The sequence below is a fragment of the Brachyistius frenatus genome, unplaced genomic scaffold, assembly GCF_029030835.1.
Source record: "Brachyistius frenatus isolate BFR_SWC_R1_liver_20210118 unplaced genomic scaffold, ASM2903083v1 Contig_27, whole genome shotgun sequence".
NCBI lineage: Eukaryota > Metazoa > Chordata > Actinopteri > Embiotocidae > Brachyistius > Brachyistius frenatus.
The window spans coordinates 2,749,611-2,775,674 of NW_027210626.1; the positions used below are offsets into that span (position 1 = coordinate 2,749,611).

General features: G+C 42.8%; 1 protein-coding gene across 2 annotated transcripts in view; it reads left to right on the forward strand.

Moving 5' to 3' along the window:
* The window catches only part of LOC138620928 (hyccin 2-like), a 47,679-nt gene extending 22,349 nt beyond the window's left edge, over nt 1-25,330 (forward strand). The window contains exons 3-13 of one of the 2 annotated variants that reach the window (XM_069698595.1): nt 1,805-1,882; nt 4,025-4,126; nt 5,600-5,779; nt 7,777-7,857; nt 9,779-9,894; nt 11,978-12,073; nt 12,813-12,929; nt 15,814-15,901; nt 16,117-16,273; nt 17,036-17,218; nt 20,755-25,330. In XM_069698595.1, the coding sequence (XP_069554696.1) occupies nt 1,832-1,882; nt 4,025-4,126; nt 5,600-5,779; nt 7,777-7,857; nt 9,779-9,894; nt 11,978-12,073; nt 12,813-12,929; nt 15,814-15,901; nt 16,117-16,273; nt 17,036-17,218; nt 20,755-21,446 (1,863 nt within the window). In that variant the 5' untranslated portion in view covers nt 1,805-1,831 and the 3' untranslated portion in view covers nt 21,447-25,330. The remainder of the gene's footprint in view (nt 1-1,804; nt 1,883-4,024; nt 4,127-5,599; nt 5,780-7,776; nt 7,858-9,778; nt 9,895-11,977; nt 12,074-12,812; nt 12,930-15,813; nt 15,902-16,116; nt 16,274-17,035; nt 17,219-20,754) is intronic. The other variant, XM_069698596.1, reaches the window with a different exon arrangement.
* Nucleotides 25,331-26,064: the final 734 nt, after the last annotated feature.

Genomic DNA, 26,064 nt, shown 5'->3' on the forward strand with positions numbered 1-26,064 from the left:
TTGTGAAGTTTTGTGTCTATTTTACAAGGCTTCATAAGAAGTCATGTAGTGAGCAACAAAAAGAGACTGAAGCTTAGCCACATAAGATTTGAACGGTCTGTAAAAGTCCATATGAAGGCATGTGGTGGTTCCTGTCTTCACTAATCCCTGGTGACAGGTGAGGTGACCGCGGTGCCTTATGTAACGGTGTGTCCAGCATCGCAGCTTCTAGAGCTGGTTTTACATGTTCAACTCTGTGTTGACAGTAGCGGTGGGCGATGTGGCCTTAAAATAGTATCACTGCAGATCTGGGGTATATTTGCGGTTACAATATACTTGACAATATGACAAAAATATTTAATTATTAATTTTGATGACATACAATTTCAACAAAATAAGTGTTACAGTTTCATATGTCAGCATACAGGAACAGTTTGTCTTCAGATATTCAGAAAAACTAAAGAAATATGATGTGTTAGTTCTGTAGTTTTGTAAATAACAGCAATGCTCCGGGTATCAGCAGGAGAGCTTCCAGCTACTTTCTCGCCACTCCTCAGATTCAACCATGTTTCAGACTGATTTTCTGTTTGAGGTCAGTGTTTGTCCATTAATAAACTCATTTGGGATTATGTTGCACTTATTTCACTTGCAGTAGCATAACAAGTAAAATGGTTCGCCTGAGCCTCTTCTTTGCTCGGTGTTTGCGTAGCCGGCCTTTGGTAAGCACGCAGAGAGGAGCGAGGGTAAACACGGAGAAACCGCCCGACTAAGCGCCAATCGAATTATTCCCGTGGCGCGATTACATGCAAAATCAATGCAAAAACGCGAATGTCTGCGAATACGCGTTAAAAAAAATAAAATAATAATATTCAACCTGAGCGGCCGTTCTTGAGTGAGTAGCACAAGGTGAAACTTCGCTTCACGTTTGGTCTTAACATGCAGAACACAGCCACACTTGTTGCTCGATGTCCTACGGTTACGCTGCGTAACAGTATGACGTCATTACATCAGCAGGTCGGAGTATTTCCATCATCACGATATGAAGGGTAACAGTTGTACTGGTATTATCATGAACGACAGGACACGGCACACCCCTACTTGACAGTCTGACCGTTGGGGGTGATTTGTTGGTGTATTACCCTGCAAATGTTAAAGACAACTCACCGGTTTGTGCTCCAGAGCTGACGTGCCTTTTTTGGTCTTGGACAGTGACGTCCTGCCCCTCTTCAAATGTGAATGTGACCCTGTACGGCTCATCGCTTCATTGCTGTAGGCTTTCTCAAGCATTTCAAGGGTCTGTGTTGCTGATTTCGCCAGTTTGACACTAAATATGATGTTTGCTCTCTGCTCAAGTTTGAAGTCCGTGGTGAAATTACAAATGCGCTCCAACCAGCGGTCAGAAAGACGGACACCTTCATCTCGGGTGCTGATGTTGATCAAGCAATGTAATTTGGAAAGGTTATAGCTTCCTCCTGCTCTGTGTGTGTCACAGTACTGCGCACTGTTGACGCGCTACAGGAGCAATCTCTTTCGATCATACCTCGTAAGCACCGGTCAGTTGGAATCATTTTCTGGGTTGGTGCTCATGGGTAGTTTTATAATGTAGGAAAAATGCATTCAGGTTGCCATATGAAGTATGATAATTCCTCTGAAACACCCTTTGTTCTTAATTCAAAACTGTCCATTATTACGTCATCGTGTCCACGGGTGACTGAATAATCGCTACCGCTTTCTTCAATGTCTTCCTGTATAACAGTTGTCCTTCCTCTCTTGTCTCGTGATCCCCCTTCTCCCTCTCCGTGCTGCGTCTCTCTGTGTCTGCCAGGCAGCGGAGGGGGGGTCTCTGAGGAAGATGCTGGGTTCAGAGCGCGGTGTTGTCGAAGAATGGCTCTCAGAATTCAAGGTAACGGCCCTTCCTCTCCTCTGTCCTCGTTCATGAGTCATGACAATGAAATGTACTCCTGGAGGCATGTTTTTGTTTTTTTAGTTTTTTTTTTCCTTTCTTTCCCAGAGAAACCACCACACGCTGTGGGTGTAACAGCTGTGATGAAGCTGAGTGGCGAGCGTACAAGTGGTGCATGTCCCCGCTTTAACATTTCAGTCCTTAAGTGTAGTGAATGCAGAGAGCTGTGGCCATGTTAGAGCAATTAAAAGCACACACAATATATTTTTCAGATTGCTGTAATCCCTTAGTTTATATACAGAAAACTACATCTGCAAGAACTTGGCAATTCTTGTTGCCATATAGCTTCACTCACTTTCATATAAATGAACTCTCAAATGCTAATAGCTGCTGACATCGACTCAAAACGGTCAATATAGTCACGTTCACGCACCTGTAACTGTAACCCATCTGTAGTAAACTGCTCACGGTAGTTTTTCAGCCGCTGCTGGTTTTATTTACCAGGCTCTAGTGTGTGAAGGTGAAGCAACCCCTGTTTGCATTACACAACGCAATTTGTCAATTCCAATATAGATTTAAGCTCGGTTGCACTTTCAGCAGCAACAAGCTAATATTAGCATGAGCAGTCTCTTGACATACTCCTTTGATCAAGATATGATTATATAGGGTGAGGATTTTCCTTTTATTTATTTTATTTGTTACCCATTTTTATTGATTCTTTTATGCATTTTACTTTCATCCATTATCTTATCTTGACTTTTAATAGTGCTATTTGTAATTTTATTTGAAAAACAGAGTTTGTACTTGTCCGTTTTCCAGTTATTTCATTTTGTCCATGCTTAGAGTACTTTGTAATGGTACTTTTGAAAAGTGCTAGATAAATACAATACCTAGTTACTATAATTATAAATGTTCATAATACTGTATAAAGAATGTAGTGCAGTGAGTGGCCTGAGCTTTGTCTGTCATGTGTAACACTGTCATGTTAAATGAATAATGGTTGAATCTTACTAGATGCAGCAGTTAGCAATTAAGTAAACAAAACATATCTGTTCCCTAATCAAAGGCATTTATTTAAGGTGACTACCAGGTGTAATTAAAATGGACAATCTTTAAACCTGCCTGTGAGCTACACGTTGACTTCAGCTATGCACTTCAATGTGTTGAGTCTTAAAGATGTATTCAAACAAAAGGAGGTGCAGGACTGTGACTGATGTGGACCTTTAATATCCGCCACATGTATGACCAGCTTTTATTCTCCGCTCCATCAGCTTTACACGCTGGGTCTGTTTCCACTGACTAGCTCGCACCCTTTGAGCATAAAATTAACTTGTGCGTCTCGATAAATGCAAATATTACTTGTACACTGACACAAATGTAATATTTTATTGTCGATTTAAAATGATTTTGACTTCATTTTTAGGTGCCTAACTAGTTTATCTTGTTAATGTCACGTTTAAGGTCTGTGAAGCAGATCAGTTAAAACAAGTGAAGTCCAGACACAGAGTGTCTGTAAATCAGCTATAAGAGTGATACGTGCTTGTAAAACATGAAAGAGCAAAGGGAAGGCAGATTAGGGTCCAAGCGGAGAGCACAAAATTCTGAAATACAGAAAGGAGGGAATATGAGAGTACATGGTATGACTCATGGTATGAGCAGTGCAGACCGGGTACATTGTGTTCTGTCCTCAAAATGACCACGCTGCCATGCTGAGAGACTCCCTGCCTTCTGTCATCTGCACACAACACACAGTCTTGACCACTGGAAGAATTTCCCCCCAGGACGTTCTGAGCGTGTCAGAGTTATTTTTATCAAAAAGTTATCTTTTCATGGGTCTAGTTGGTCATCTAGTTTCTTTTAAGCTGCACTTTCCCAGTCAGGGACTTTGCCACTTTAAAAAACAGACTCTACCTTTTTAATTAAAGCATTTTTATATGTCACCGTAGGAAAAGTGTGCCCAGATTTAATTTCAGGGTCCTGGAATGGTGCTTGCTGTCATTGCTTTCCAGGACACTTGAATAGAGACGTAACGTCTGCAATGAAACGCAGAAAGCTGGGGAAAATTACACGTAAACTTAATTTGTCATGCGTCTTGTGCAGAAGCCGCTCCGCTCAATAATCCTTTGTTTCTCCTTGCTCCAGTCCTTACCAGAAACCCACATCTCCAGATACGCCGGCAGCCTTCATCTGAAGAAGCCCCTGGTGCCAGCACTGTACCGAGTCATCCAGGACCCCAACAACGAGGTGATGGACACACACGGAGTCCCGGGTTTGGATGTTTTTAGCTCAAGGAAATATGTTGCTGCCCATGACTCGCATGATGTGGTCTCAGTTGGCACTGGGCAAGAACCTGACACACAGCTGTGTCTGCAAGGTGCTCTACACATGCAAACTGAAACACAGGCCTGCTCTGATGCCGTTCAGAGTATGATGATCTGCCACCGTGGCGGTGCCAGCGACATCACCTGTGGGACAGTACACGGTGTTCCCTGCACACATACTCTGTTTGAACGCACAGATGTTTCCGACACCAGTACAGTTCAACCAGTATTTTTCTTTTAAAGGACCTAATGGCTCAATTTGAGGCGAAGGCCTGAGGCACTCGGTGAGACAGGGCTTTTAATTTGACTTCAGTTCCCCCCCCCACCCCCCTCCTCCTCTTTTACCCTCTATTTCATGGTCGAATTTGGGTGTCAAGCAACCAGGGATCTAAATTCCATTAGTGATGTCAGTCGAGCTGCACAATCCCATTAATGATGAGACAAGTGATCCAGGAGTGTGTGTCTGTGTGTAATGGAGAGAGGGAGAGATCGCAAACTGAGCTCGACTGTTGCGTGTTTATTTTTTCTGATGACATGGAGGGCAAATGCCGTGCCAAGTTCATTAATGAGTTGCCGCGTTTTTCCCAGTCGGCCACAGTACAGCACACACACAGGCTCTCTTCCACAGTAGTGCTGTGTGGGCATTCACTTCACTGACCCCTCCACTGTATAAACACATGGGCTCAGCCGGCTCCCCTGAGACTACATCTGCCCGGCCTTTCATTGTAGTGAATTATCCCCTCCGCTCCAGCGCACCTCCCACTATTGACTGACAACAGAACTTTCCCTCCGTATGTCCATCAGTTACTTTCAGGATTACGTGCATTAATTTGTCTGTTTTCCCTGTTTCAATGTATCTTAATTCTGTTATCTAATCAAACCTGAGGGTTATGAGAGGAAATAGGATTTTATCAGATTGATATTTTAGAAGATGTGCTGTTCCTTCATCCTACACATTTTTGTTCTTTATATCATCACACACATATATTCATATTTATTTCATTGATTTAAAATAGGGCAGATCACGAACGGGGAAGACATTCTTATCATTATCAGACTTGTACATATTTTAAGAAAGCCTGCTGGATGAAGAATTAGTCAGATGGTCATCTTATGGTGGATTGTTACCAGTTTGTTAATGACATAGATGACAGTTTTTATTGGTATGACTCAATCGTAGGGCCATTAGAGTCATATAATAAGTAAATTCAACACCTAAAGTACAGAACTCTTCCCATTTAAATGGTATATTTAGTTTTGTTTATAAGCTAATATATGCTATAAACTAAGCTAAGAAGGGCCTAATAATCACGGTCTGAATTCCAGGAAGGTGTCCGACCTCTGCTAACGTTACATTGTGCTAACTGGCATTTACTTATTTCCACTTCCACTCCAGCTGCTGGAGCCGGTGTGCCACCAGCTGTTCGAGCTGTACCGGAGCTCTGAGGACCGCCTGCGACGCTTCACCCTGCAGTTCCTGCCTGAGCTGGTGTGGGTATATCTGCGCATCACTGCCAGCAGGGATCGTCAGAGCAACGGCTGCATCGAGGCCCTCCTCTTGGGCATCTATAACCTGGTGGGTGTCGCTTCTCTGAGTTTGGTGATGGCGGTGGTGACATAGGCAAAGGCATTAGGAATTATTACAGGTTTGATCCTGTGAGTTTTGTAACGTGTGAGCTGTGAGATACATTGTTGTGCATAAGTAAAGTGAGGATGCTTTCAACAAGAATACAATCAGTAGGTTTTATTTGTCAATTAACTTAGTGCAAAGTGCAGGAAATGGGGGAAAAACTCAAATCAATATTTGGTGTGACCATAATTTCCATCCAATACACGTGCACATTTTTTCCAGATACTTTGCAGTAAGTTGTTCTGTGGATTTATGCTATCTCATTTTTAGGATCTTGGTTTAGGATTATTAAAAATATAAGAAAATGTGTACTGCCGCTCCTATATCCTTCTGGATAAATGTCCTTTACGTGGGTTGTGGGTGCCGCTGGGTGTCAATTATGATGTGGACTGTGAGAAAACCCGCAGGGAAAACCCCGGTGATCTGTAACCGACCCTGACGGAGAATCACAACATTGTACTTACTATATAACTGGAGCAGCAGGGACGACCACAGTGTCCCGTTTCCTGATGTGGAACTGAACCCTTCAGACAACATAACTTGCAATCGGCTAACCAGGACTTTTATATTGATCGCTGTCAGTCGACAAAGAAAGACACATCTTGTCCCCAATTCTCAGCTCTGTCCCACCTCTGCTGTTCATTAGGTGTCTCCCTTTCACAGTTTTAGAATCAGTTGATGTATTTTTAGGGGAAGGCAGTTGTTTTCTGAGAAACATCTGATGATGTGTTTTTCCAACCATGACGGTAACTTAGAATGTATCTTCATTTTTGAAAAGGCCAAAATTTGGAAGTAAATCTGGTTATCTTTTAGATGTAATATACATAGGTGGAACATTGGGTAGGTTGGATGTTTGTTGTCTTTGAAGACAACCCGCAGGGAAAACCCCGGTTAATGGATAGACCTGAGATAGATTGCATCACCAGGAAACACCCTTTGGGAAATGGACTGAGAGCTGGAGATATCAATAGAAAGAGCTCTGTGTCAGCCAGCACAGCTAAGGGTATATCTATGCATAATTTATTCCTGTGTCTATACCACTCAACTCACACACACACACACACACACACACCCATACTCTATGTGCTCACAGACCTCTTGCCATTGACGATTGAGCCCTGATAAACAGCTTTGCTCTCAGCAGGCCTTTCAGATATTCAGAGATATACTGTTAGCCAGCGAAGGGCAGCCGAGGCCTGAACCAACAGTAGCACCAGGGAGCAGTGGAAAAGGCTACAGTAAAGCCTGTTTGGTACCACATTTCAAAAATGTAGATTATTGATGCCTGGGTTGATAAAATGATGAGGGCCAACATGGCCGGGAAATAAAACGCCAAACACTTTAATCAGCCCATGTGGAAAATAATTTGCAGCGATAAAACAAAAATGTTGCACACCCAGGGAAAATGATTTCACTGTTTCTCAATCAGTAAACAATGTCGGCCATGCTTACACAATGTTTTGATTACTCCTACACACCACTTTAATCCTCGAGAGCTTCTGATAATTATTTTGCAGAGCAAAGTCAGAACAACCAGTGTGTTCTGATGATTAAAAAAAATGTGCAGCTCTATGTCTCCGTGAACATGTTTCATCGTTTCAGCTGCGATGGTCGTGACTGGTGGAGATAACCGGGCGTCACATTAGAAATGGCATCGTTTTCAGGGACGCATTCATCTTTGTGAAATTGGAATTGAGTGGCGAGGGCTCTGGCAATATTATGTACCAGCAGAGTAGTTGTACACCAGATCAACAGCGAGAGGGACAGGAGACGATCACCGTATGTTTGCAACCAGTCCTCAGAAAAGAGATCAACTTGGTTCAGGAAGACGTCTTCATTCAAATCAGACATTTTCACAGTACCAAGCTGGTATTAAGTACAATGCTACATTCACTCAATGACACAGCTTTTCTGCCTCTTCCTTCCTCTCTTTGGCTTTGCAGGAGATTGTGGACAAAGATGGCAACAGCAAGCTCCTCTCCTTCACGATACCATCTCTGTCCAAACCATCGATATATCATGAGGTAAGGCTCGCGATTGTTCCCGTCTGGCCATGTTGCAACACACCTTTCCTCCCCTATATTCTGCTGTTTACTTTCACCCCTCCCACTGTCACTTAATCTTCTTTTGCTGTGTCTCCTTGTGTGCGGCTGTTGGAGCAGCAGGGAGACTCATTTAAGTGGCTATTGGGAAGATGGCACCCACTGAGTGTCCCAACACTACGAGAGATCTATTTTCATCACCTCCAGGGCTTAGTCGTCTATTTGTATTAGTCCATTTATGGTAGTGCAATGTGTTCGGCCCGCCCAACTTCTGACCTGACCACATTATTGACTGTTGTTTTGACCTTAGATTCATTAACTGGGTGTTTTAATAGGACAGCAGACCATTTACTGGGGGCTGAAAGAAGCACAGTGTCTTGATGGCCAAGATGTTTTGGGTCTTTTTTTAACCCAAAGTATGGAGTTAATATTTTCATACAGTATGATGTCCTGTCCGTGTGCATGTGGGTTGATGAGAGTACAGTGCATGACGTGTGCTGAAGGCAATTTATCGCTGTAATTACAAGCTTGAGAGGCTCTTTCTGCCTTGCTGAGAGAATGAAGACAGCATGGAGGAAGAAGGAGGATTGTGTGTGTGTGTGTGTGTGTGTGTGTGTGTGTGTATACACGTGTGTGTGTACGAATCAAAACAGGCTTCCTCGCTGTAGTGCGTCTGCACATCACGCGGACTCATCCCCAGGCGTCCAGCATTAGCATACACTTCAGTTTCTCTCTCTCTCTCTTTTTTAATTAATCCGCCCGCCTCTTCTTGCTCTCCTTCCTCCTCAGTCACACAAGATACTTAGGACAGAATATCAATTCAATTTAGGGGTGACTTTTGCTCTGCACACCTTCAGACCAAAGCGGCTTTGTGATATATTCTCACTTTAACATCATTTGAGATTCATCGTTACCTGCACCACCTCCTCTTTGCATTTTACTCATGAAAAAAATAAAAGATTTAAGATTTCTCTGTGTATTTAAACCAGAATTTCTATTTCAGTCTTTGCATCAATGCAACAGAGTGCAGTCAGTACACCTACAGTCAAGTCTGCAGTTCATATTTGTTGCCAATAATGACATAAGGAAATTAAAAAAAGAGCTACAGAACCAGAAGGCGGGAGGGATTACAGTAGGAGAAAAATAGGAGAAATGATGCCAAACAAAGGGTCAAGTACTCAAGACATGAATGAAGGTCAGATGACGCAGAAATGCTGGGTCAGGTGTTTTGGGTTTTTTACCTGGAATAATGACTTAGCAGAGATGGTCTTCTCTCATGATTAGTTACCAGATAATTGCCTACAGCAGTGCCTCACTCTGACTATCTAACTCTTTATGTATGAAATAACACTGCAACACATTTTTCCCAATGCTGTGTGAAAGGATCACCGGTCTAAAACACTTCGAGGAAACACTGACCTCTCTGTTTCAATGTCCCGAAACCTTTTAAGGAAGTGGGGAGACTCAAAGAGAAGCATGGATTCAGTAGTTGGAAGAGACTTCTGCAGAAATCATGACCTTAGTGTTGCACAAAGGAATTTGTAGAAGGCACGGGGAAAATTTTAACAAATGGATTTCGGTTGAAAAGTTGTGCAGTCAGCAATGTACAGACTATAATCTATTTCCAAACTTGGAAACCAATAGATCAGCCCAGTAGGAAGAAGTCAGCTACAGTGATCCAGTCAAGGGTGAGGCCTGGTGAGGTCCAGCAGCAATAAGAGTCCGCTGTAATAAAATGTGAACAATAATGAGTGCAGTTCCCCATCTGAGCACAGCAAAGGTCCAGGTTTGACAGTTGATCTAGTTTGCACCTGCTGCTATCTTACTATTCTCACTGCCAGTTTACCAGCGTGTTGTAAAAGCCTTTGATTAACCATGTTTTTCTTTTCGGTTATGTGTGCAGCCTTCCAGCCTGGGGTCCATGGCACTGACAGAGGGAGCTCTCTGTCAACATGACCTGATCAGAGTGGTGTACAGTGGCCTCCACCCTCAGAGAGAGACTTTCACTGCACAGAACAGGTACGGCTCTGACTCAAACAGCTGTTAACGGGCAGTGAGTAATTTGAGACTCGGTGCAAACATCGTAAAAGAGATTAAATTGCAGCAGTTTATAGACAGTTTGGTATGTGGCAGGTTGTTCAGCTTAAGTAAACACCTATCACCAGAACGTATCTAACTTTGTTCCTGTGGATTGCGTCATCATTCGCTCATATTTATTTATTCATTTATTTATTTATTATTTGATGATAAAATACTTTCTGTTCTCGTACATCAAATCTTTCCCCATAAGACTTTTTAAGATGATCAGATCATGACCCATGAGTGTCGTTCAGCCTCCTTTGGCCAGACTCAATTGGCTTGAAAGCTTTCTTGGCTCCCACAGTTATTCAACTGCTGTGAATGAATGATAATGTTGGCATAGCAATTCCAGAAAATGGCCTTCTCCTTCACTGAAATGAGCAGAGTTGCACTTTGTTTGTTAGCAGTGACTTATACGCAGAGACAGACACATCAGAGCTGATAATTGTAAGAGCAGCACAGATAACATTGGTCATCCTGCGTGGTGGCCCCCTGGCTACGATGAACATAAACCACATCATAAATATACTGAATGGATTTCACCAAGGCCAGGCCTCGGCTTAACTGGAGTCCCGTTTGTGTGGCCGGGCCTGACATCGTGTTGACGAGAAGGAAGCCCAAAGATCCTGAGAGGTGTCAGCTCACTCCGACTGATGATATACAGACTGGCAATTTACATCCCACGAGACATCAAGTTAGGGCCTTTGCACTCAAGGTCCTTCGTCTTGTGGTTCTTCATCAACACACATACACATACTCCAAAATACACATGCAAAAACAAAATATACAAAATACTAATATTTGTACAAAAAGCTAAAAGCTAACAACTTTAAATAGATAGTTCTGATCTCATTTCAGTACCACCCATAGACTGTATATAAAAATGCGCGTATACTCCAGTTCTGAAACGTGAAGCCAATGCAGAAATGCCTTAAACTGCGTGTACCATTAATAGCCGTGAGGGGCTGGCTCCAAAAAACGTCTGGCTCCATTAGACTGCCATTCAAAAGGTGTCAATTTCGCTAAGGAAATACAAAGTCAGTTGATTTTTTCCAAGAAGTGATTATGGTGTCATTTCCTCTTTCTGATCAGTGCTCTGATGGTCCCTCTGAAAACATTTCTATATAGCCATTCCATTAGTTATTAGCCCTAAAAGAGAGCAATGTTTGGGGGCGTGCCTGGTTTGATTGACATACCTGGGGTCAGGTTGCCCACATAGGAGGGAGGTCATAATGTCATCTGGTTCTCGGTCAGATTCACACATGGCTCCTCCTCAGCTCGTCCAAATAAGGTCACTTCTGGCTTAAAAAAAACAGAGATGGCAAATGAAAAAATGCCAGACTGAAAGATTGAAAACAGCCGTCCACAAATGAATGGTTAACATCACGATAGGTTGCCATTTGAGACCAAAAAAAGAACACTCACAACATGGAAAATTTAAATAATATGATCAGCAACCAGTCATAGTATAAAGTCCTTGTGGCCTAAAGAGAAAGTGGAGCTGTGGGTAACTCTCGGTTGCAGAGGCTCACAGAGGAGCTGACACACATACCTCCTAAATGCCTTTACTAACCCACAGTACGTGTTGTGTAGACCGGCACATGAAACGAGTTGGTTAGGCCACAACCTCGCATGTTCCTGCAGCCTGGAAGAGCAACGATCTAGCTTTATGTCGCCAGAGCGCCCTAGATAGATATATTTTTGATAAATTATTGCCAAATATAAAATGGATAGAATACATTGTGAAACCTTAGTAACAAGTGTATTACCAGCTGTCAGTTGAAGTTGACTGAAGTCTTCAGATTCTGCTTTGTCCTAATTCTGCATCACTGCCATGGTGTGTGTTGACGGTGATTACTGCAGTATATTAGGCCGTGCATCTACAAACAGTACACTGGCTGACGGCGTTCAAAGACGCTATGATATTTTCTTCACTTTTTCAACTTTTCTTTCTTAACTAAGTGAATTAGACTGTAATACGTGTGCATATTAATGTGCTCGTTTCTGACTTCTGTGTTTGCAGGTTTGAAGTGTTGTGTTTCCTCATGCTCTGCTACAACTCTGCTGTGGTCTACATGCCGCTTTCTTCCTACCAGTCGGTCTGCAGAATGAGCTCACGGTGAGAAAAACATGTGGGCTGCATGTGTTTGAGTTTTTTACCCCCCACAGGTTTATCACGTGTACACCCAGTTAGTAACCGTCCTCACCTCCTCTGCATTTTATATTGCTTAGTCTCCTCAAATCAGGATGACATCCCCTCCTCTACCCTCTAGCCATACGCTGACCTCGGTATCGACTGTTTTATTTGCAGGAGGATTTGATAAATACGTTTTCATTAGAGATCAGTCGTTTAGCTCACGGGATTGGCCAAATGAAAACCTAACTGCTGGGCACCTGTCTCAGTCTGTCTGTCATGGAAACACCGAGACGCCCTGGAGAAAGGATCAATGTGGAATTCACAATATGAGGCTCTGTAGTGGAGCCAGTGCCCGGTGATTGTTTGACCGCAGGGCACAGGCGGTTCAGGATATGAGTCGTTGCCTTCTACTGCAACAGACAGCCGGAAAACTGCCTGGCAGGGATTTCAGAGCGCAAGAACAATGCTCACTCTTTGAGTGTAGCCATTACATCGTCAAATGTTTCCTGACCTCCACAAACGTAAAGTAGTTCAAACTAGTCCCCGCTCGCTCTCTGTTTGATGTCTTTGTTTAGTTTACTCATTAACTGACTGACGTTCCCTTTAGTTGTTCTTCCCATCTGAACTCATCAGATCTGCGCTTCCTGCAGCAGTTAGATATAACATTATTTCATCTCTGAAACCGTCTTCTTTTTCTCTCCTCCACCACCTCCCTCCTCAGGTTGTGTGTATGTGGTTTTCCCCGGCAACAGCAGAAGCTCTGGAGGGAGCCTTGCAACCGCGTACTGCTGGACCCCGAGTTCATGGTGCAGATGCTGACTGCCGTCTATCACGCCATGTAAGCTCATTCATATGAAGTTGTGTTTCTGACCGCCTGGTCCAACATTTACTGTCTTTTAGCTCTTTGTTTGGTCTCTACCAACTCCTGAGACATGCACACACATACCGCCGTGTTCACTAGCTCGTCTCTAACTGCACCTGTTTGATGCTGAGCTAGCGGTGTGTAGGGGTTTTTAGAGCTTCTTTTTTTTTTTTTTTAGCTACAAACAGCTGTCTGCTGCAGCCAAACCAACAGCAAAGCAGTTTGGGTGAACTAACGAAACTCGCTATAAGGCTGCATGAAGCCGCAGGCTGCTCCAGATTCAGGTGATGATTAGTTGGGTGTAATTTCTTTTGGTAGCTTTCATTCCTGCTGTTTTACATCACAAATATTGAATGGAATCAGTGCAAGCACCCACGGAGACAGACTGTGACACTGAGTTCTAGATATCAGGTAATTATGAGGAACTCGTATTTGTTTTTCTTTTGCTCACACTTTCATACACCGAGTTTCTTTGTGAGCTACGCAACACAATGTTTCTGCTGTTTGCCACTGTGGGATATCACTAATGAGGACAGTCTCGATTCCAGTTTGCTGTGATCCACTACAGAAAATCAGCATATACTAGCACTCCACCAAGGACAGAAGCTCCCCACTGTACAGGCTGATTACATCAGCAGTGCATTGTGGGAGTAGGTGATTTCATCCCCTATGAGGACATCCGTAGCAAAGCTGATTATAGCTCCTCGATGACAGCAAGTCCTCAAAGATGGATCCCCTGATACGATAGTGACTAGAGTCACCACTGTTAAGGCAGGTGTAGCTCGGAGGGAGGGAGAGAACGAGTGTCGATTCTTCCTCATTGCTCCTCCCCCCTCCCCCGTAAGGGTACTCGGCAACAATAAGGAGATCCCGAGCAGTCAATGCTGCTGGAAAATCAAATCACATTCTTCTGTTTTTGTGTGAAAGAGAGAGCGAGTAGTGGCCTTTATAGTAATCCCTGCCACAGGTCACATCAGTGCCAACCTCGGCTCATTCACCCCTGGACCTGGCAGGCCCACGTGAAGGGCAGATAAACATGAATCCAGAGCTCCACACATGCAGAGGGACCTTGGCACACGCCGAGGACGCTCTGGGATTTGGGTTAATATGTCCGCTAATGCTGCAGCGCTGTAATGCCACATGAAGAGAGAGGGAGAGAGAGAGATGTGCAGGGATATCAGAACATCACAAATGGATAGGCACGTGCCAATTTTTTTTATCCCGTTTATGTTTGAAGTATATTTTGGAGCAATTTTCAGTATTCACAACATCAAAGAGTCCGTTTTTACCTTCTCATTCATCTCACTCTTTTGATCTTGAGTCTAAAGGGAACCCCAAGCATTTGTCCTGGCCTCTGTGATGGTTGCATTTGCAGGACCCGATCAAAGGGTTCAGCAGTCTATTTAAAAAAAATAATTAATTTGGGATTTTATTTATTTATTTAGGCTGTTTCTCTCATTTCTCCTGATTTAAATATGATGATGAGGTATTATCATCATATTCTGCAAAGCTAATGATAACTCCCAGTCATCTTTATGCCAAAAAACTAGCATGCTGTTTGATGACTTTCCTTTTTTAGCCTTTAAAAAACAACAACAAAAAATGTCAGCATTTGGGCTGGGTACTAAATTCTGATACGTTTAAGGTACCGTCTGAACAGCTTACACTATGGAGTATCAAAACATACCTTGTCATTCAGTTGCAAATTTTGATGCCCAAGGAGTAAAAAATTGTCAGCGTGTGTCGAGTCAGTACAGCACTGTTTACTATACATAGGCTCTACTTAGGTGTCCCACCCAGGTCGGTAAAATCACTCGGTTTCAATCTTGCATTTAAAACCTTTATTTCACTCTTTTAAAAAAAAATGTACACACTTTTTTGAATTGTGTGCGCCACAGTTGCTGAGTGCGGAGAGGTGTCTGCATGTGCAGACAGCTAGAAAGTGTAAATCGTCGGTAAACTGAAGCATCTACTGATCGGAGCATCGGAGACCTTTTTAGGAAACCTCTTTAAATGGTTACTGATAGCCTTTATGCAAGGCATCTAGGCAGCGCTGGTAAATTCAAGCTACAGAAAACAAACTGGGTTACAGTCTCCCTCTAAACAGCTTGAAAACGAGATTTGCACAGTAATGTATAATTTTTTTTAATTTTTTTTTTTTACAAAATTGGTGTCAAAAAAGGTTTTATCAGGTCAACAGCCAGTCCGACTCAACAGATCTTTTACCGCAGCCATCTATTGGTCAGGGAGTTCCAATATTTATAGATTTTAACATGGTTATCTGTTATTAGTTTACCAGTACTAAGGTTATGACCCGTGTGTAACGATTGTGGTATTCTTTTGGCATTATATCACTCCCAACTTTCTTACCTTGTGTTTAACATGTCTGCCTTCTTTTATCAGTATTCATTTCCCCGTTAACACCCAGCAGCACAGTAATGTACAAACTGGTAACCCTTACTGATTTTCAGTTCGGATTTGGTGATGATCCATTCCCAGAGAATTGTAACTTTACATGAATTAGCAAAAATGTCCTCTTAAGTAATTGTAAAACCAAACAATTTTTTTTTAATGCGTTTTATACAGTGATATTTTTGTTCTTCGCAGAAGAAAAAATGTCACTCTATTTTCTAGTCATTTCAGAGTGGAACGGAGAGTATAATAGCTCAGTGGATATGTGGCCAAGTTATCCCCCCTCCCCCCCTCGCTGTATCCGCAGGCATTACTAAATATCTAATAATAGTACAGGGGATGTGACTCAGACATCAAGGCAGCATGCGAGACACTCCTGTTTACTCGAAGAAGCTCGCAACATGACGTTGTTGTGTGCCTCATTTGTGTTTTGTGTTGTGATGCGCAGATACAATGGAGAGTGGGAGATGGGGCGAGAAGCTCTGGAGGACGTCGTGTACAGAGCCCAGCTGGAGCTTTACTCCCAGCCTCTCCTGGTAAGACCAACAGCATTGTGGGAGTTAAACACATGCAGTACACTTTAACCTCTCTGTAACTGAAAGTCAGATCGAATCTGTAGTAAAATAATACTTTTGATCCGCCTCATGTCTCCAAATTTGAATCTTAATTAGGCTTTAAATCTTGTAATACCCTCTCAGCCTTTGTCATTTAATGGTTTATTGATCTGCGTCTGTGTATGTGTCAACTTCAGCTGGGGAACGCTATGAAAAACTCGCTGCCAGAAAGCGCTCCCAATGAGCCGCAGGGGCGCAAAGTGCTCCAGGTGGAAGTGACCCCCACCATCAGTCGTATATCCATCTCGGCCATCACCACCGCCTCCATACGACGCCACCGCTGGAAGAGAGAGGGTAAGGCTGAAGCATCAGGGGAGCACAAGGACAAGCTGCATTCTCGACTCCAGCACACGGCAAAGTGAAGGAGGCCCTCAGTGCAGGGGAGATCTCAATAAATGTGACAGCAGAGAAGATTACAATAGTTTTTTTTTATTAGCCTCATTATTAATTTAGCACCCGAGAGTAGGTTGGACAGGAAAGTCATGCAAGTAAAGATCCAGTTATGATTTTAGGTGTAACCTTACTTTCTTTTTCAATCTACGAAAGGCCACAAGAAGAAACTACTTGGTGAGAAAATAACTTTTCTGGTGTTTGTCCTCGGCAGTGAGAAGGAAGCCTGTTTTTTCTGTGTACATCAGTTACACCATTAGCATCATCTAAATGGTGTTTCATGTCAGTTATTGTACGTAACTGTGGTCATATAGTCTCTGTGTTGAAGTGCTTCTGCCACTCACTGCTCTTTATTGCTCTTTCTTTGTCCGTCTGTTAAGTGCTTCGTTTCACCAGTTTAAAATGAAGGTTTACGGTTTCAGAGAAACTCAACAAAATGGTGCCTGTCGATTCTACTGACTCCATCTTACCCAGTAGATGGGTGACTGATGGGGTAGTCCAGTTTTAAAATGCCACTGCATTCCTATTTTTTTCTATATTTTGTAGCCTGCACGTGAATTTCCAGACGACTTGTTAGGCCTGCTGTGCCCATGATGAGGCCCGAATTGATTGAAGCTTGCTGCTACTAAAGAAACACATTTCCTCGTCTGTGTTGTTGACTCACAGATTGTTTTGACTACTCAACCGATGCAGACTTGAGCATCATCGTCAATCCTCCTAGCCTCGCCCAGCACCACCACCACCACCACCACCACACTCCCTGGGACGTTGCAGCTAAAGAGGAAAGAGGAGGGCGGCCTCACAGCCACCACAGCAGCAGCAGCATCATTCCCCCCATCACACTTGAGGGTAGGGGACAGGGGCGGACACTCAGAGCAGAGGGGGTCTCAGGAGGAGGTGCCCCTTCGATCTGTATCCTCCCAACCCTCCTCCTACTACCCCTCCTCAGCTTGAGGCGGTTAACGCTGCCCTTCCCATTGTGGTGGCCTCTTCACTTCCCCAGAGTATACTAACTCCTCCAGTCCATAAGACCCTCAGCCAACAACCCCTCTGCTACCAGACATTTGCTATTTTTTCCGTCTCATTTAAGAGTGGACGAGTCGCCTATTCTGGGTTTGAAGGAAGTTTGGCTAGCAGCCATTTTGCATGGGCCTGTCATCATACCATACTCTCTCTTTTTTCCTCATCATGCCTTCAACTTTAGACTGCTGCCCTTGTCACTCACTGAGCATGTTAACGCCAAGCCTGCAGCGCGACCTACTCTGGGCTTTTTCAACTCTCCGTGTCTGATAATAGTTTTTCGTCGGTTTTTTTTTTTTTTTTTTTGTGCGTGTGTGGCGTTTAACAGGGAACATACACCATTTTTACAAAACTGGCACAAAGTACCAGACATCTTGTTTCCACGCTGCCCCTCACGGTGTCTCTAAGGCCACAGCACCCATCTGCTGCTGCTGCTGCCTTTCAGCAGGAAGAGGCCTTCCATTTTGTTTTTTTTAGTCCAGCAGCTTTACTCCGTGCTAATGTTTCTGTTCTGCCACGTTACATTTCTTACCTCAGCTCAGTGAGTGGGAACGAGCCCTGCATGCACACGCTACGGCAAGCTTCAGTAATTTCTGCTAAAACATGAAACCGCTGGAACATTATTAACATTTCAAATGACAAGACCAGATGAATAGACCAAATATTTTCAAAGTCTAATAATTGGAACACTGGCAGGACTGTACGGCCCATTTTGTCTCATTAAATGTGTGTTCACTTCCATTCGTGTTTGAAATCTTGAAACATCAGTCAGACTGAAGAACAGCTCATTTCCTGGCTCAGGTCAGTGTTTGTCTGAGTGCCATCACGTCGTCTTCCAGTGATCTGTCACTGAACTCGCTGCATCTGAAGTGAAAAAAAATCCTTTAAAAGCTTTTCTTGGATAGAAATCTGCTATTAAGTAAAGAGAGAGACCTGTGATTATTTTTAAAAGAGGGTTCTTCACAGATTTGTTTGTTTTCAAACCTTTTAACTACAAATTGCATTTGCTTTGCTCTACAATTATTTCCCATTGTATAACATTTCTTTTGGAATTATTTGCCTTCCCTCTGGGAAGTAATTAATTTCATTTCACTTTACAGTGAAAGTCTACTTGAGCAGACCTAAAACTGTTTGAGATAACGACCCTATCGGGAATTTTTAAACGATTTATTTTTTGTTCTGCAGATAAAAATCGGGGGCACTTTTAAAAACTCTCTACCGATGGTGTTTTGTAAGATTGCTCAGATCTTTGATAAGATTAAAGCATCTGCCAGATATGTTTTTTAATAGATGTAGGAATTTTAAGGCCGGTGCTGATTTCCTACTTTCGGGGTTTAAAAAAAAAATCGAATAATGATATATCAGCCAATATTAAGTTTGAACAGAAACCCATAACATAAACCAAGATTTTTGTTAGGGATCACTTACATTTAATTAATGACAAATACTGGCCAAAATATGTACAGATATGACAAACTGTCTTTACGGTTAACTATTATAGCGACAGATAATTAACCATGTGTTTTATTGCGATAGTTGCCAACAAGGCTCTCTGTTAGAAAAACTACACAGCAGCAAGACCAGTAATGATACAACACAAGCACCTTTCTTTTTCTTTCCATCACATTACTTTTTTTTTTTTTTTTTTTTACATTTCTTTAATTTTCTGCCATTTCAAACTCAATATGATTTATCTTTAATTAGCCAAGCACTGAGACTTTGAGTCTCTTCCATTACTTGTGGACAATACATTCCTTCCAATGCATCAGGAGCACTTTCTACCTCTCCAAATTTGAAACATTACCCTTCTCGCTTATATTGTTTATTTATTGAGAATTTAATTTCTGAAAAACATGCCTCATGCATGCAACAGTTTTTGGCAGTCAACTCTAAACTGCCAGAATGTCCTCGAACACACCATCAAGGAGGAGTTTTTAAAATACTCCCTGCTCCCCAGCTCAACCAGCACAAATGACATAACAGATTACAAAAATAAATGTAAAGAAAAGTTTACAGTGGTGGATAATCAGATTTTAAGCACATTTCAGGCTTGATTTGGGAAAAGGACTGAAATAACTGTTAACCAATAGCAATCGTGTAAATATATTGCATTAGCAGACTAGTGAAAAGGCTAAACGAAGCAGAAACACTGGTTGCAGCTGTTGTTAAATTTTAGACTACGGATGTACGCCTCCTCATTTGGGACTGGGTTGTGCCTGTGATGGCTTGCAGACTGGCCCATTTAGCCGTGCGGGCTGTCAGCTCTAACTGGAGAGCTATTGATCTGATGAGGTGTACGGACTCGCCTCAGCGCTCCCCACAGATTGGCTGGCTGGATTCGGCCGGCCAACCATGTGAGCGCTGGGCCAGTGCTGCAGGAGAAACGAGGGATGTGGCAGGAGAGCATGTGTCTCCTCCTCATGTTATGTGCATGTCAGTCCGGACCTTCTCTTCTCGGTTTCTCCATTTCTTTTTCTGGTGCTGTCTGTGGTTCCCCGTTGTCCGATTCTGCTTGTCCCCAACGATGCATGACGGAGAGAGACAGCTGATCATCTGTCTCTTCTTTTAACAGGCTTTACCTTGCATACTGTATGTCAGTAACATGCTTTTTTTTTTTTTTTCTAACATAATTTATCATCTTTTTCCTTTTCAGCTCTCAGAGTGAGGACATAAATGGATTAAACATGTTTTAATGTAATATCAACAATGTGCGGGTTCTATAAACTATATTGACTGTTAATTTTTAATTAGTGTTGATTACGACATCTTCTGCTAAACCAACTCTTGTCAGGCAGCTTATTGATCGCACACTTTTCCTAAACTAACAGCTGGTCAGATTTTAGTCGATCTGTATTGCATCAGAGAATCAGAGCTCAAGGTCATTGTGTATTGTATTGAACCGCACCTCGGTTCGGTGCATTAATGAGTGGGATAATTAGGCAGCATGGTCTCCAAGTGTTGCTCTACTCGAAGGGTAGTAATTAGGTCTGCTAATTTATTTAACATAATTTATAAATATTCGAATTGTTATTACCACTATTATTGGTAGGTTTTTTCACAGGCCTGTTGACATCAATGTAGATAAGAAATAGCAGCCAGAGCTTGATCCTTTTCTGCAAGACACAAAGCAGTGAAATGTTGTCAAGAATCTGAATAGTAGAACTTGATTGACATAATAGTTGTTTTCTTATTGCCATTATTACAAATACATGAATACGCTCCACTTGACTTTTAGCAGTAGGATTAAAAGTTTTGATTGCAATCAGATGAGGTCGGCATTAGCTCGACCTTTGTTTGACCTCACTCACTTCTCTGTTTGTCTGTTGTGCTTTCTTTTGGGCATGTTGGTTCACACTTATGTTCAGACGCTGATGGCATGAGCGGCGGGGAGGATTCCTTCAACGTCAACGACCCAGATGAGGGTTTCTCCTCTGGGGCGTCCAACAGCAGCCAGCCCAGTGGCACCAAGGCTGCAGGCAGCGTGGGGCCGAGGGGCGGCAGCCTGAACAGCAGCAGTAGCAGCATCAAGAAAGCCATTACGGCCCGGCTGTCTCGAGACAAGGAGAAGGAAAAGGAGAGGGAGCGAGAAAAGGAGCGAGAGAGGGAGCGTGAAAGGGAGCGTGAGAGGGAAGCAGAAAAACAGGCAGATTTGTCTGCGGACCACCAGGCTGCAGTGAGGAGGCATCACCAGAGGCAGCAGTCCCCTCCAGCCAGCATCAACCTGGATGCCATCCACCTGAGCCCCATAAAGAAGCACCTGAGCTTCCCCGTGGGGCCCACGCTGGTGCGGACTGGCAGCACCTCCTCCAGCAAGTCCTTTGACTGCATGAATTTCAACCTGAACGGAGGCGAAGATGAGCGAGAAGAGGCAGCAGGAGGCTCCGACCAGGAAGGAGTGCTTTTACCAGGAGGCTCCCACCGCCACTCCACCATAAGCCTGCAGGAGGAGCACCTGATCAGGCCAGAGGAGGCCCAGGCCCTCCTGTCCCCCGGAGCGCCCCTTACCAAGCAGTCACGCTCCCCCAGCTTCAACATGCAGATCATATCACAGGTCTAATGTCCAGAAGGAAGTGGTAGACACACACACACACACACACACACACACACACACACACACACACACACACACACACACACACAGCGATTCATAACAAACACCCTGCGGCAGTTTTTCTCTGCGACTGTCTACCACGACAACTTCTGTCTGTCTGTCTGTGTGTGTGTGCGCGCGTGTGTGTGTTTAGGAAGTAGGACCACATCTTCAAATCTAAAAAGCTGTCTCCACCCTTTTGACAACCATTAAACTTAGTGAGCAGCAGTCGTCTCTGATGGGAGGAGTTTCTGATGAGCGTCGTAAATCTCGACTGCCCACTGCTGTAAAACAGTCCAGCGTGTCACTGCATCCTCCCGTGTGACCAAGCTGAACATTCCACACTGACGCTCTCCTCAAAGGGAGGATATGACGAGAGAAAACTTAGGTCATGTGACATTTTACATATTTTGAGTTCCTGACTGAATCAGTCAGAATGAATCAGCAATAACACTTACCGTCGCTCACATGGAGAAGAGTGGGAATTGTCGCTCTCCCTCCTCCTTCCTTCCCTTTCATTCCCGGGCTCACGTGCAATCGTTGTTGCTGATTTTCTTCCTTGTTTTTTTTATTTTAATTAGGCAGAAATTATTTCATGAATACAATCTTTATACGTTTTGTTTGAAATTATAATCCAAAGAAAGTTTGTTATTTTTGTTTTTCTTCACTTGTTTGACAGTCAGACTCAAGTGGTTCTTAAGGTTTCAGGCCATGACATTCAGTTTTATTTTACAAGTATGATAATATTCTCATTAGATCTGTAAAATCAAACTTCAAAGATTGTTGTCAAACCAAACTGGAATGTGGTGAGGGTTTGTCTTGCCCCGAACTTTTAACTGGACAAATCTAAAGAAGTCCTTACTGTGCAGCTACAAGAGGAAATTATTTTTGTGTTGTAATTTGATTTCAAGTCCAAGAGTTGATCAAGAGCTGCATCGGTCAGTGCAGGTTTGTGTGACGCCAAAAGGCGATGACTGTATTTTATATTGGATTGTTACTATGGTTCAAACCATTTCATGGATCCTTCCATCTGAAAGCACTTGGTGGTGTGTTTGTTGGTCTGAGTTCAGGCTGTGGCTTGTGTGTAGCGTCACGTCTAAGCCGGTGAATTGCTGCCCTCTGGAGGCTCGTACTAGTCACTGCGCATGGGCCGTCTCCACGATGATGGTCTCCCGTCTTTGTGCTCTGATTGGATGCTCATGAAACATTTTGTTCTACCTCATTGTGTGTTCACCTGCCACTCAGACACATGTCTCCCAATCAGATGCAGATTTTAAAGACCCCATTAGGTTGGAAACTGGAGCGTCGACCAGTCGGGGGGATTAAACGATGGGGACCGAAATGGTTTCACACGGCAACTGTATCGACACTGTAAAATCTGCGTGTGTTCACGAGGAGTTGTGACTGAATAACTCGGCCTTGCATTTCCGTTCAGTCACATCATGCACAAAGTCTAGCTGCAAAACAAGAACATGTCACAAACTGTCTTCAGGTTTTCATATTTCCTGTCATATATCAAAACATTGGGATTAACCTGATTATTTGAATTCCCCTAAAATGTCCTGCTTATCTTTTTCTTTTTTTTTCTTTTTTTTTAAATGTAATGATTTTTGAAGTGCAATTTTAATTTGATTCTCCTGTGCATGGAGTTGGATCTTCTCTGCTGTGAAATGCCTGCATCTGTGCACAGCGCTTGCTGTAGCCTTCTGTAGTACTCCCCGCCCAGGCTTGAGTGATTTGAACACTTCGTGCTTGTCTGCATGTTTAGTGCCCTGCAAAGCACTACTGTTTCAAATGCATGAAACAGCCAGCGAGCCAAACCCAAGTCTTGTCCTCGTCTTTGCCAGATGTGCCAATACACATCCTCTCTTTAAGGAAGGTTTTCTTTATTGGGTGTCTTAATTTAAAAATGCCTATTTTATTTTTTTTCCTGTTTACTGGTCTTATTTTAAAGTTAAGGGACAACAAAAGGGATGTTAAGACATGTGGCTCGACGTGCCCTTAGATGCAGCTTCACCTTTTTTGCCATGCATTTCTTTTCACTCATCACGGGTGTGTGCAACGCACTGTGCTTTCACAATCATTACTTAGCATTGCTGTTCACGTGTAAAAGTGGTATATTAATGCATCTGTGTACTGTAGGTGTCAGCTGTTGTATTGCATTTTCCATGTCTTGCTCACGTGCTTGTTTAAAACGAGGATGAATGGTTGATGTATATAAAAGTCAGTTCGGTGTGCAGTGAAACTCCCACACACTCGTGCTCCTGCTGTGCTTGAAACCCTCACAGCTGCTGCTGCTGGTCCTGAGTGAGTCCTGTGTGTGTGCTTTAGCCTTAAACATTTCAGGCCAAAAAGCCTCGCTTGTCGGCTCTTTGGCCTCACACGCTCCTCCTGCTCCTCCTCCTGCTGGACTGTAGAAGAGGATGAAGAGAGGAATGCAGCTACAGTTCACGCTCTAACCCGGTCTGTCTGCTGTCATCCCTTTGCCGTGTGGCTCTTCGCGAGCCGGGGTCCCATTCGCTGTATTTTGCTGTGAGTCAAGTGGCACCTTTTTTTGCTGTTTTAAAACTGGTGACGTGTTCATGTCATTAATATGAGTGCCCCTGCCCGAGGTAACCAGCAGCCATGTTGGTCCTGTATGTTGACTTAGAGTAACGAATATCCCTCAGTGTGTGGTGTTATTTGCATGTGATCAGGGTGGGAAATGAACTTCAGCCAGTCAGCGGCAGAACGATTTGACTGGGAGATTTTTATTCCGCCATCCATTTTGGCAGAATAATGAGTTTATAAATCCTCAGAGTCCACTTGCATTTCAAAATAAAATACTTTTTGTCCCATCAAATTTGTGCTTGGTCGGTCACTGTTGCTGCTGACGAAAGTTCACTTCCTGTCCTGCATATGATAACTGTGGGCTTTGTTTTCATACAGTATAATGCACTTTAATCCATCCACCTCCTTCGAGATAGCTATCAAAATGACATATATAGATGTGCAAATGTGTATACACTCAATGCAGGGTTTTAGTCTCTTTAAAGTAGTTCTTCTATGGGATGTCACATCCAACACAATGCTATTTTTGTTAAAGTCTAAGGGTACAGCTATTTATTATTTTTCCTTTTCAAAACCAAAAAAGACAAAAAAAAACCAACAACATTACGGGGTCTGGAAGGTCTCAGGAGTTTATTAAAAAGCCACATTTTTAAAGATGGCAGCACCAAAATTTCTGTTCTTGACGTCAGAATTGATTCTATGCAACATTTGTTCCCCTTGTTTTTTTCTTTCTTTTCTTTTTTTTTTTTTAAGTTTTGTTGGTGTGCAGGCTTTCATTGATCCTCGTAGGGTGGGAGGGGGGGCGCTTGCATTTAAGCTGATTTTTAAAGGTGCAAGCCCTCAACAGTGTCCCCATTCAGTGATTCTGTTTTCTACACCGTGCTGTGCTGCTACAGAGCAAAGGACCTCTCTCATGTAGGGGAATAAGAGGACCATCCATTCGTCATCCGACTGCCCTCACAGAGAGGAAGCCACACCCGGTGCATGTCGAGCCCCTCTGTCAGTTTGCTGCTCTGTGGCTCAAAGACGTCGGTTGGTGTATGAAATATAAAACAGATCAGCGATGATGAATCTAATCTTGATGCTTCGAAGGAAGCTGCTGGATGATGTGATAACACTGTACTAATGATGTTGTATAAATGGAGAGAAAGACTTATTTTAAATCTTGTAAATAAAAATGTACAAAGGTGAAAGCAAGATAAATATATTAAAAAAAAAATTACAAAAAACTGAAGATAAGTCTGAAATGTAGAGAGAATTTAAATCTGTATATTGTTGAATAAATATTGTGCTGTAAAGGATCTGGACTGGGCGTCCGCTTTTGTGGGTGGTGGTACAGCTCGGTGTCACTCATTAGACGTCACTGCTTTTATTTAACGGATAACATCACCGGACCACATTACAGTTTACTTAAAAAAATAAAAACAAAAGGTTCTGACACTTATAATAATAATGGGGGTTTTTTTTGGGAGGGGGGTTTCCAAAAGGGTGTATTTTTTCTGTTGCAGATATTTTTTGTTTTGTTTTTGATTTAGCAAGTTGGAGCTAAAATTAGTTGAAAATCTGATTCGTCAAAGGACTGAGTAATTTTTCAAGCAAATATCAAATAATCTGGTTGTAGCTTCTTAAATGTAAAACTATGCTGCTCTTTATTGCCATAATTGATTGTAAACTCACCATCTTGAATAGTTTTAGTCAAACGGATGCCAAACTGGGTTTCCAGGATATTGTTCACCATTTCATTTTCTAAAACAAACAATTGAGAATGAAAATAATCTTTGGTTGTATCTGTAGAAATAATATCGGTCAATTAAATTACTGTAAAAAAAAAATAACTTTTTTTTTTTTTAATTTGAACTCATTTATTTCTAATTAAAAGGTTGCTAATTGCCACAATCAAATCTATTAAAATTACAATTTACTGCATATATCAAAACAATGCAGAATCACTTTTTTCATACAGTTGAAGTCTACTGACACCTAGTGGAGACACGGCGGAACAACAGCTGATGTTCAGCAGGTAAATATGCTTCCT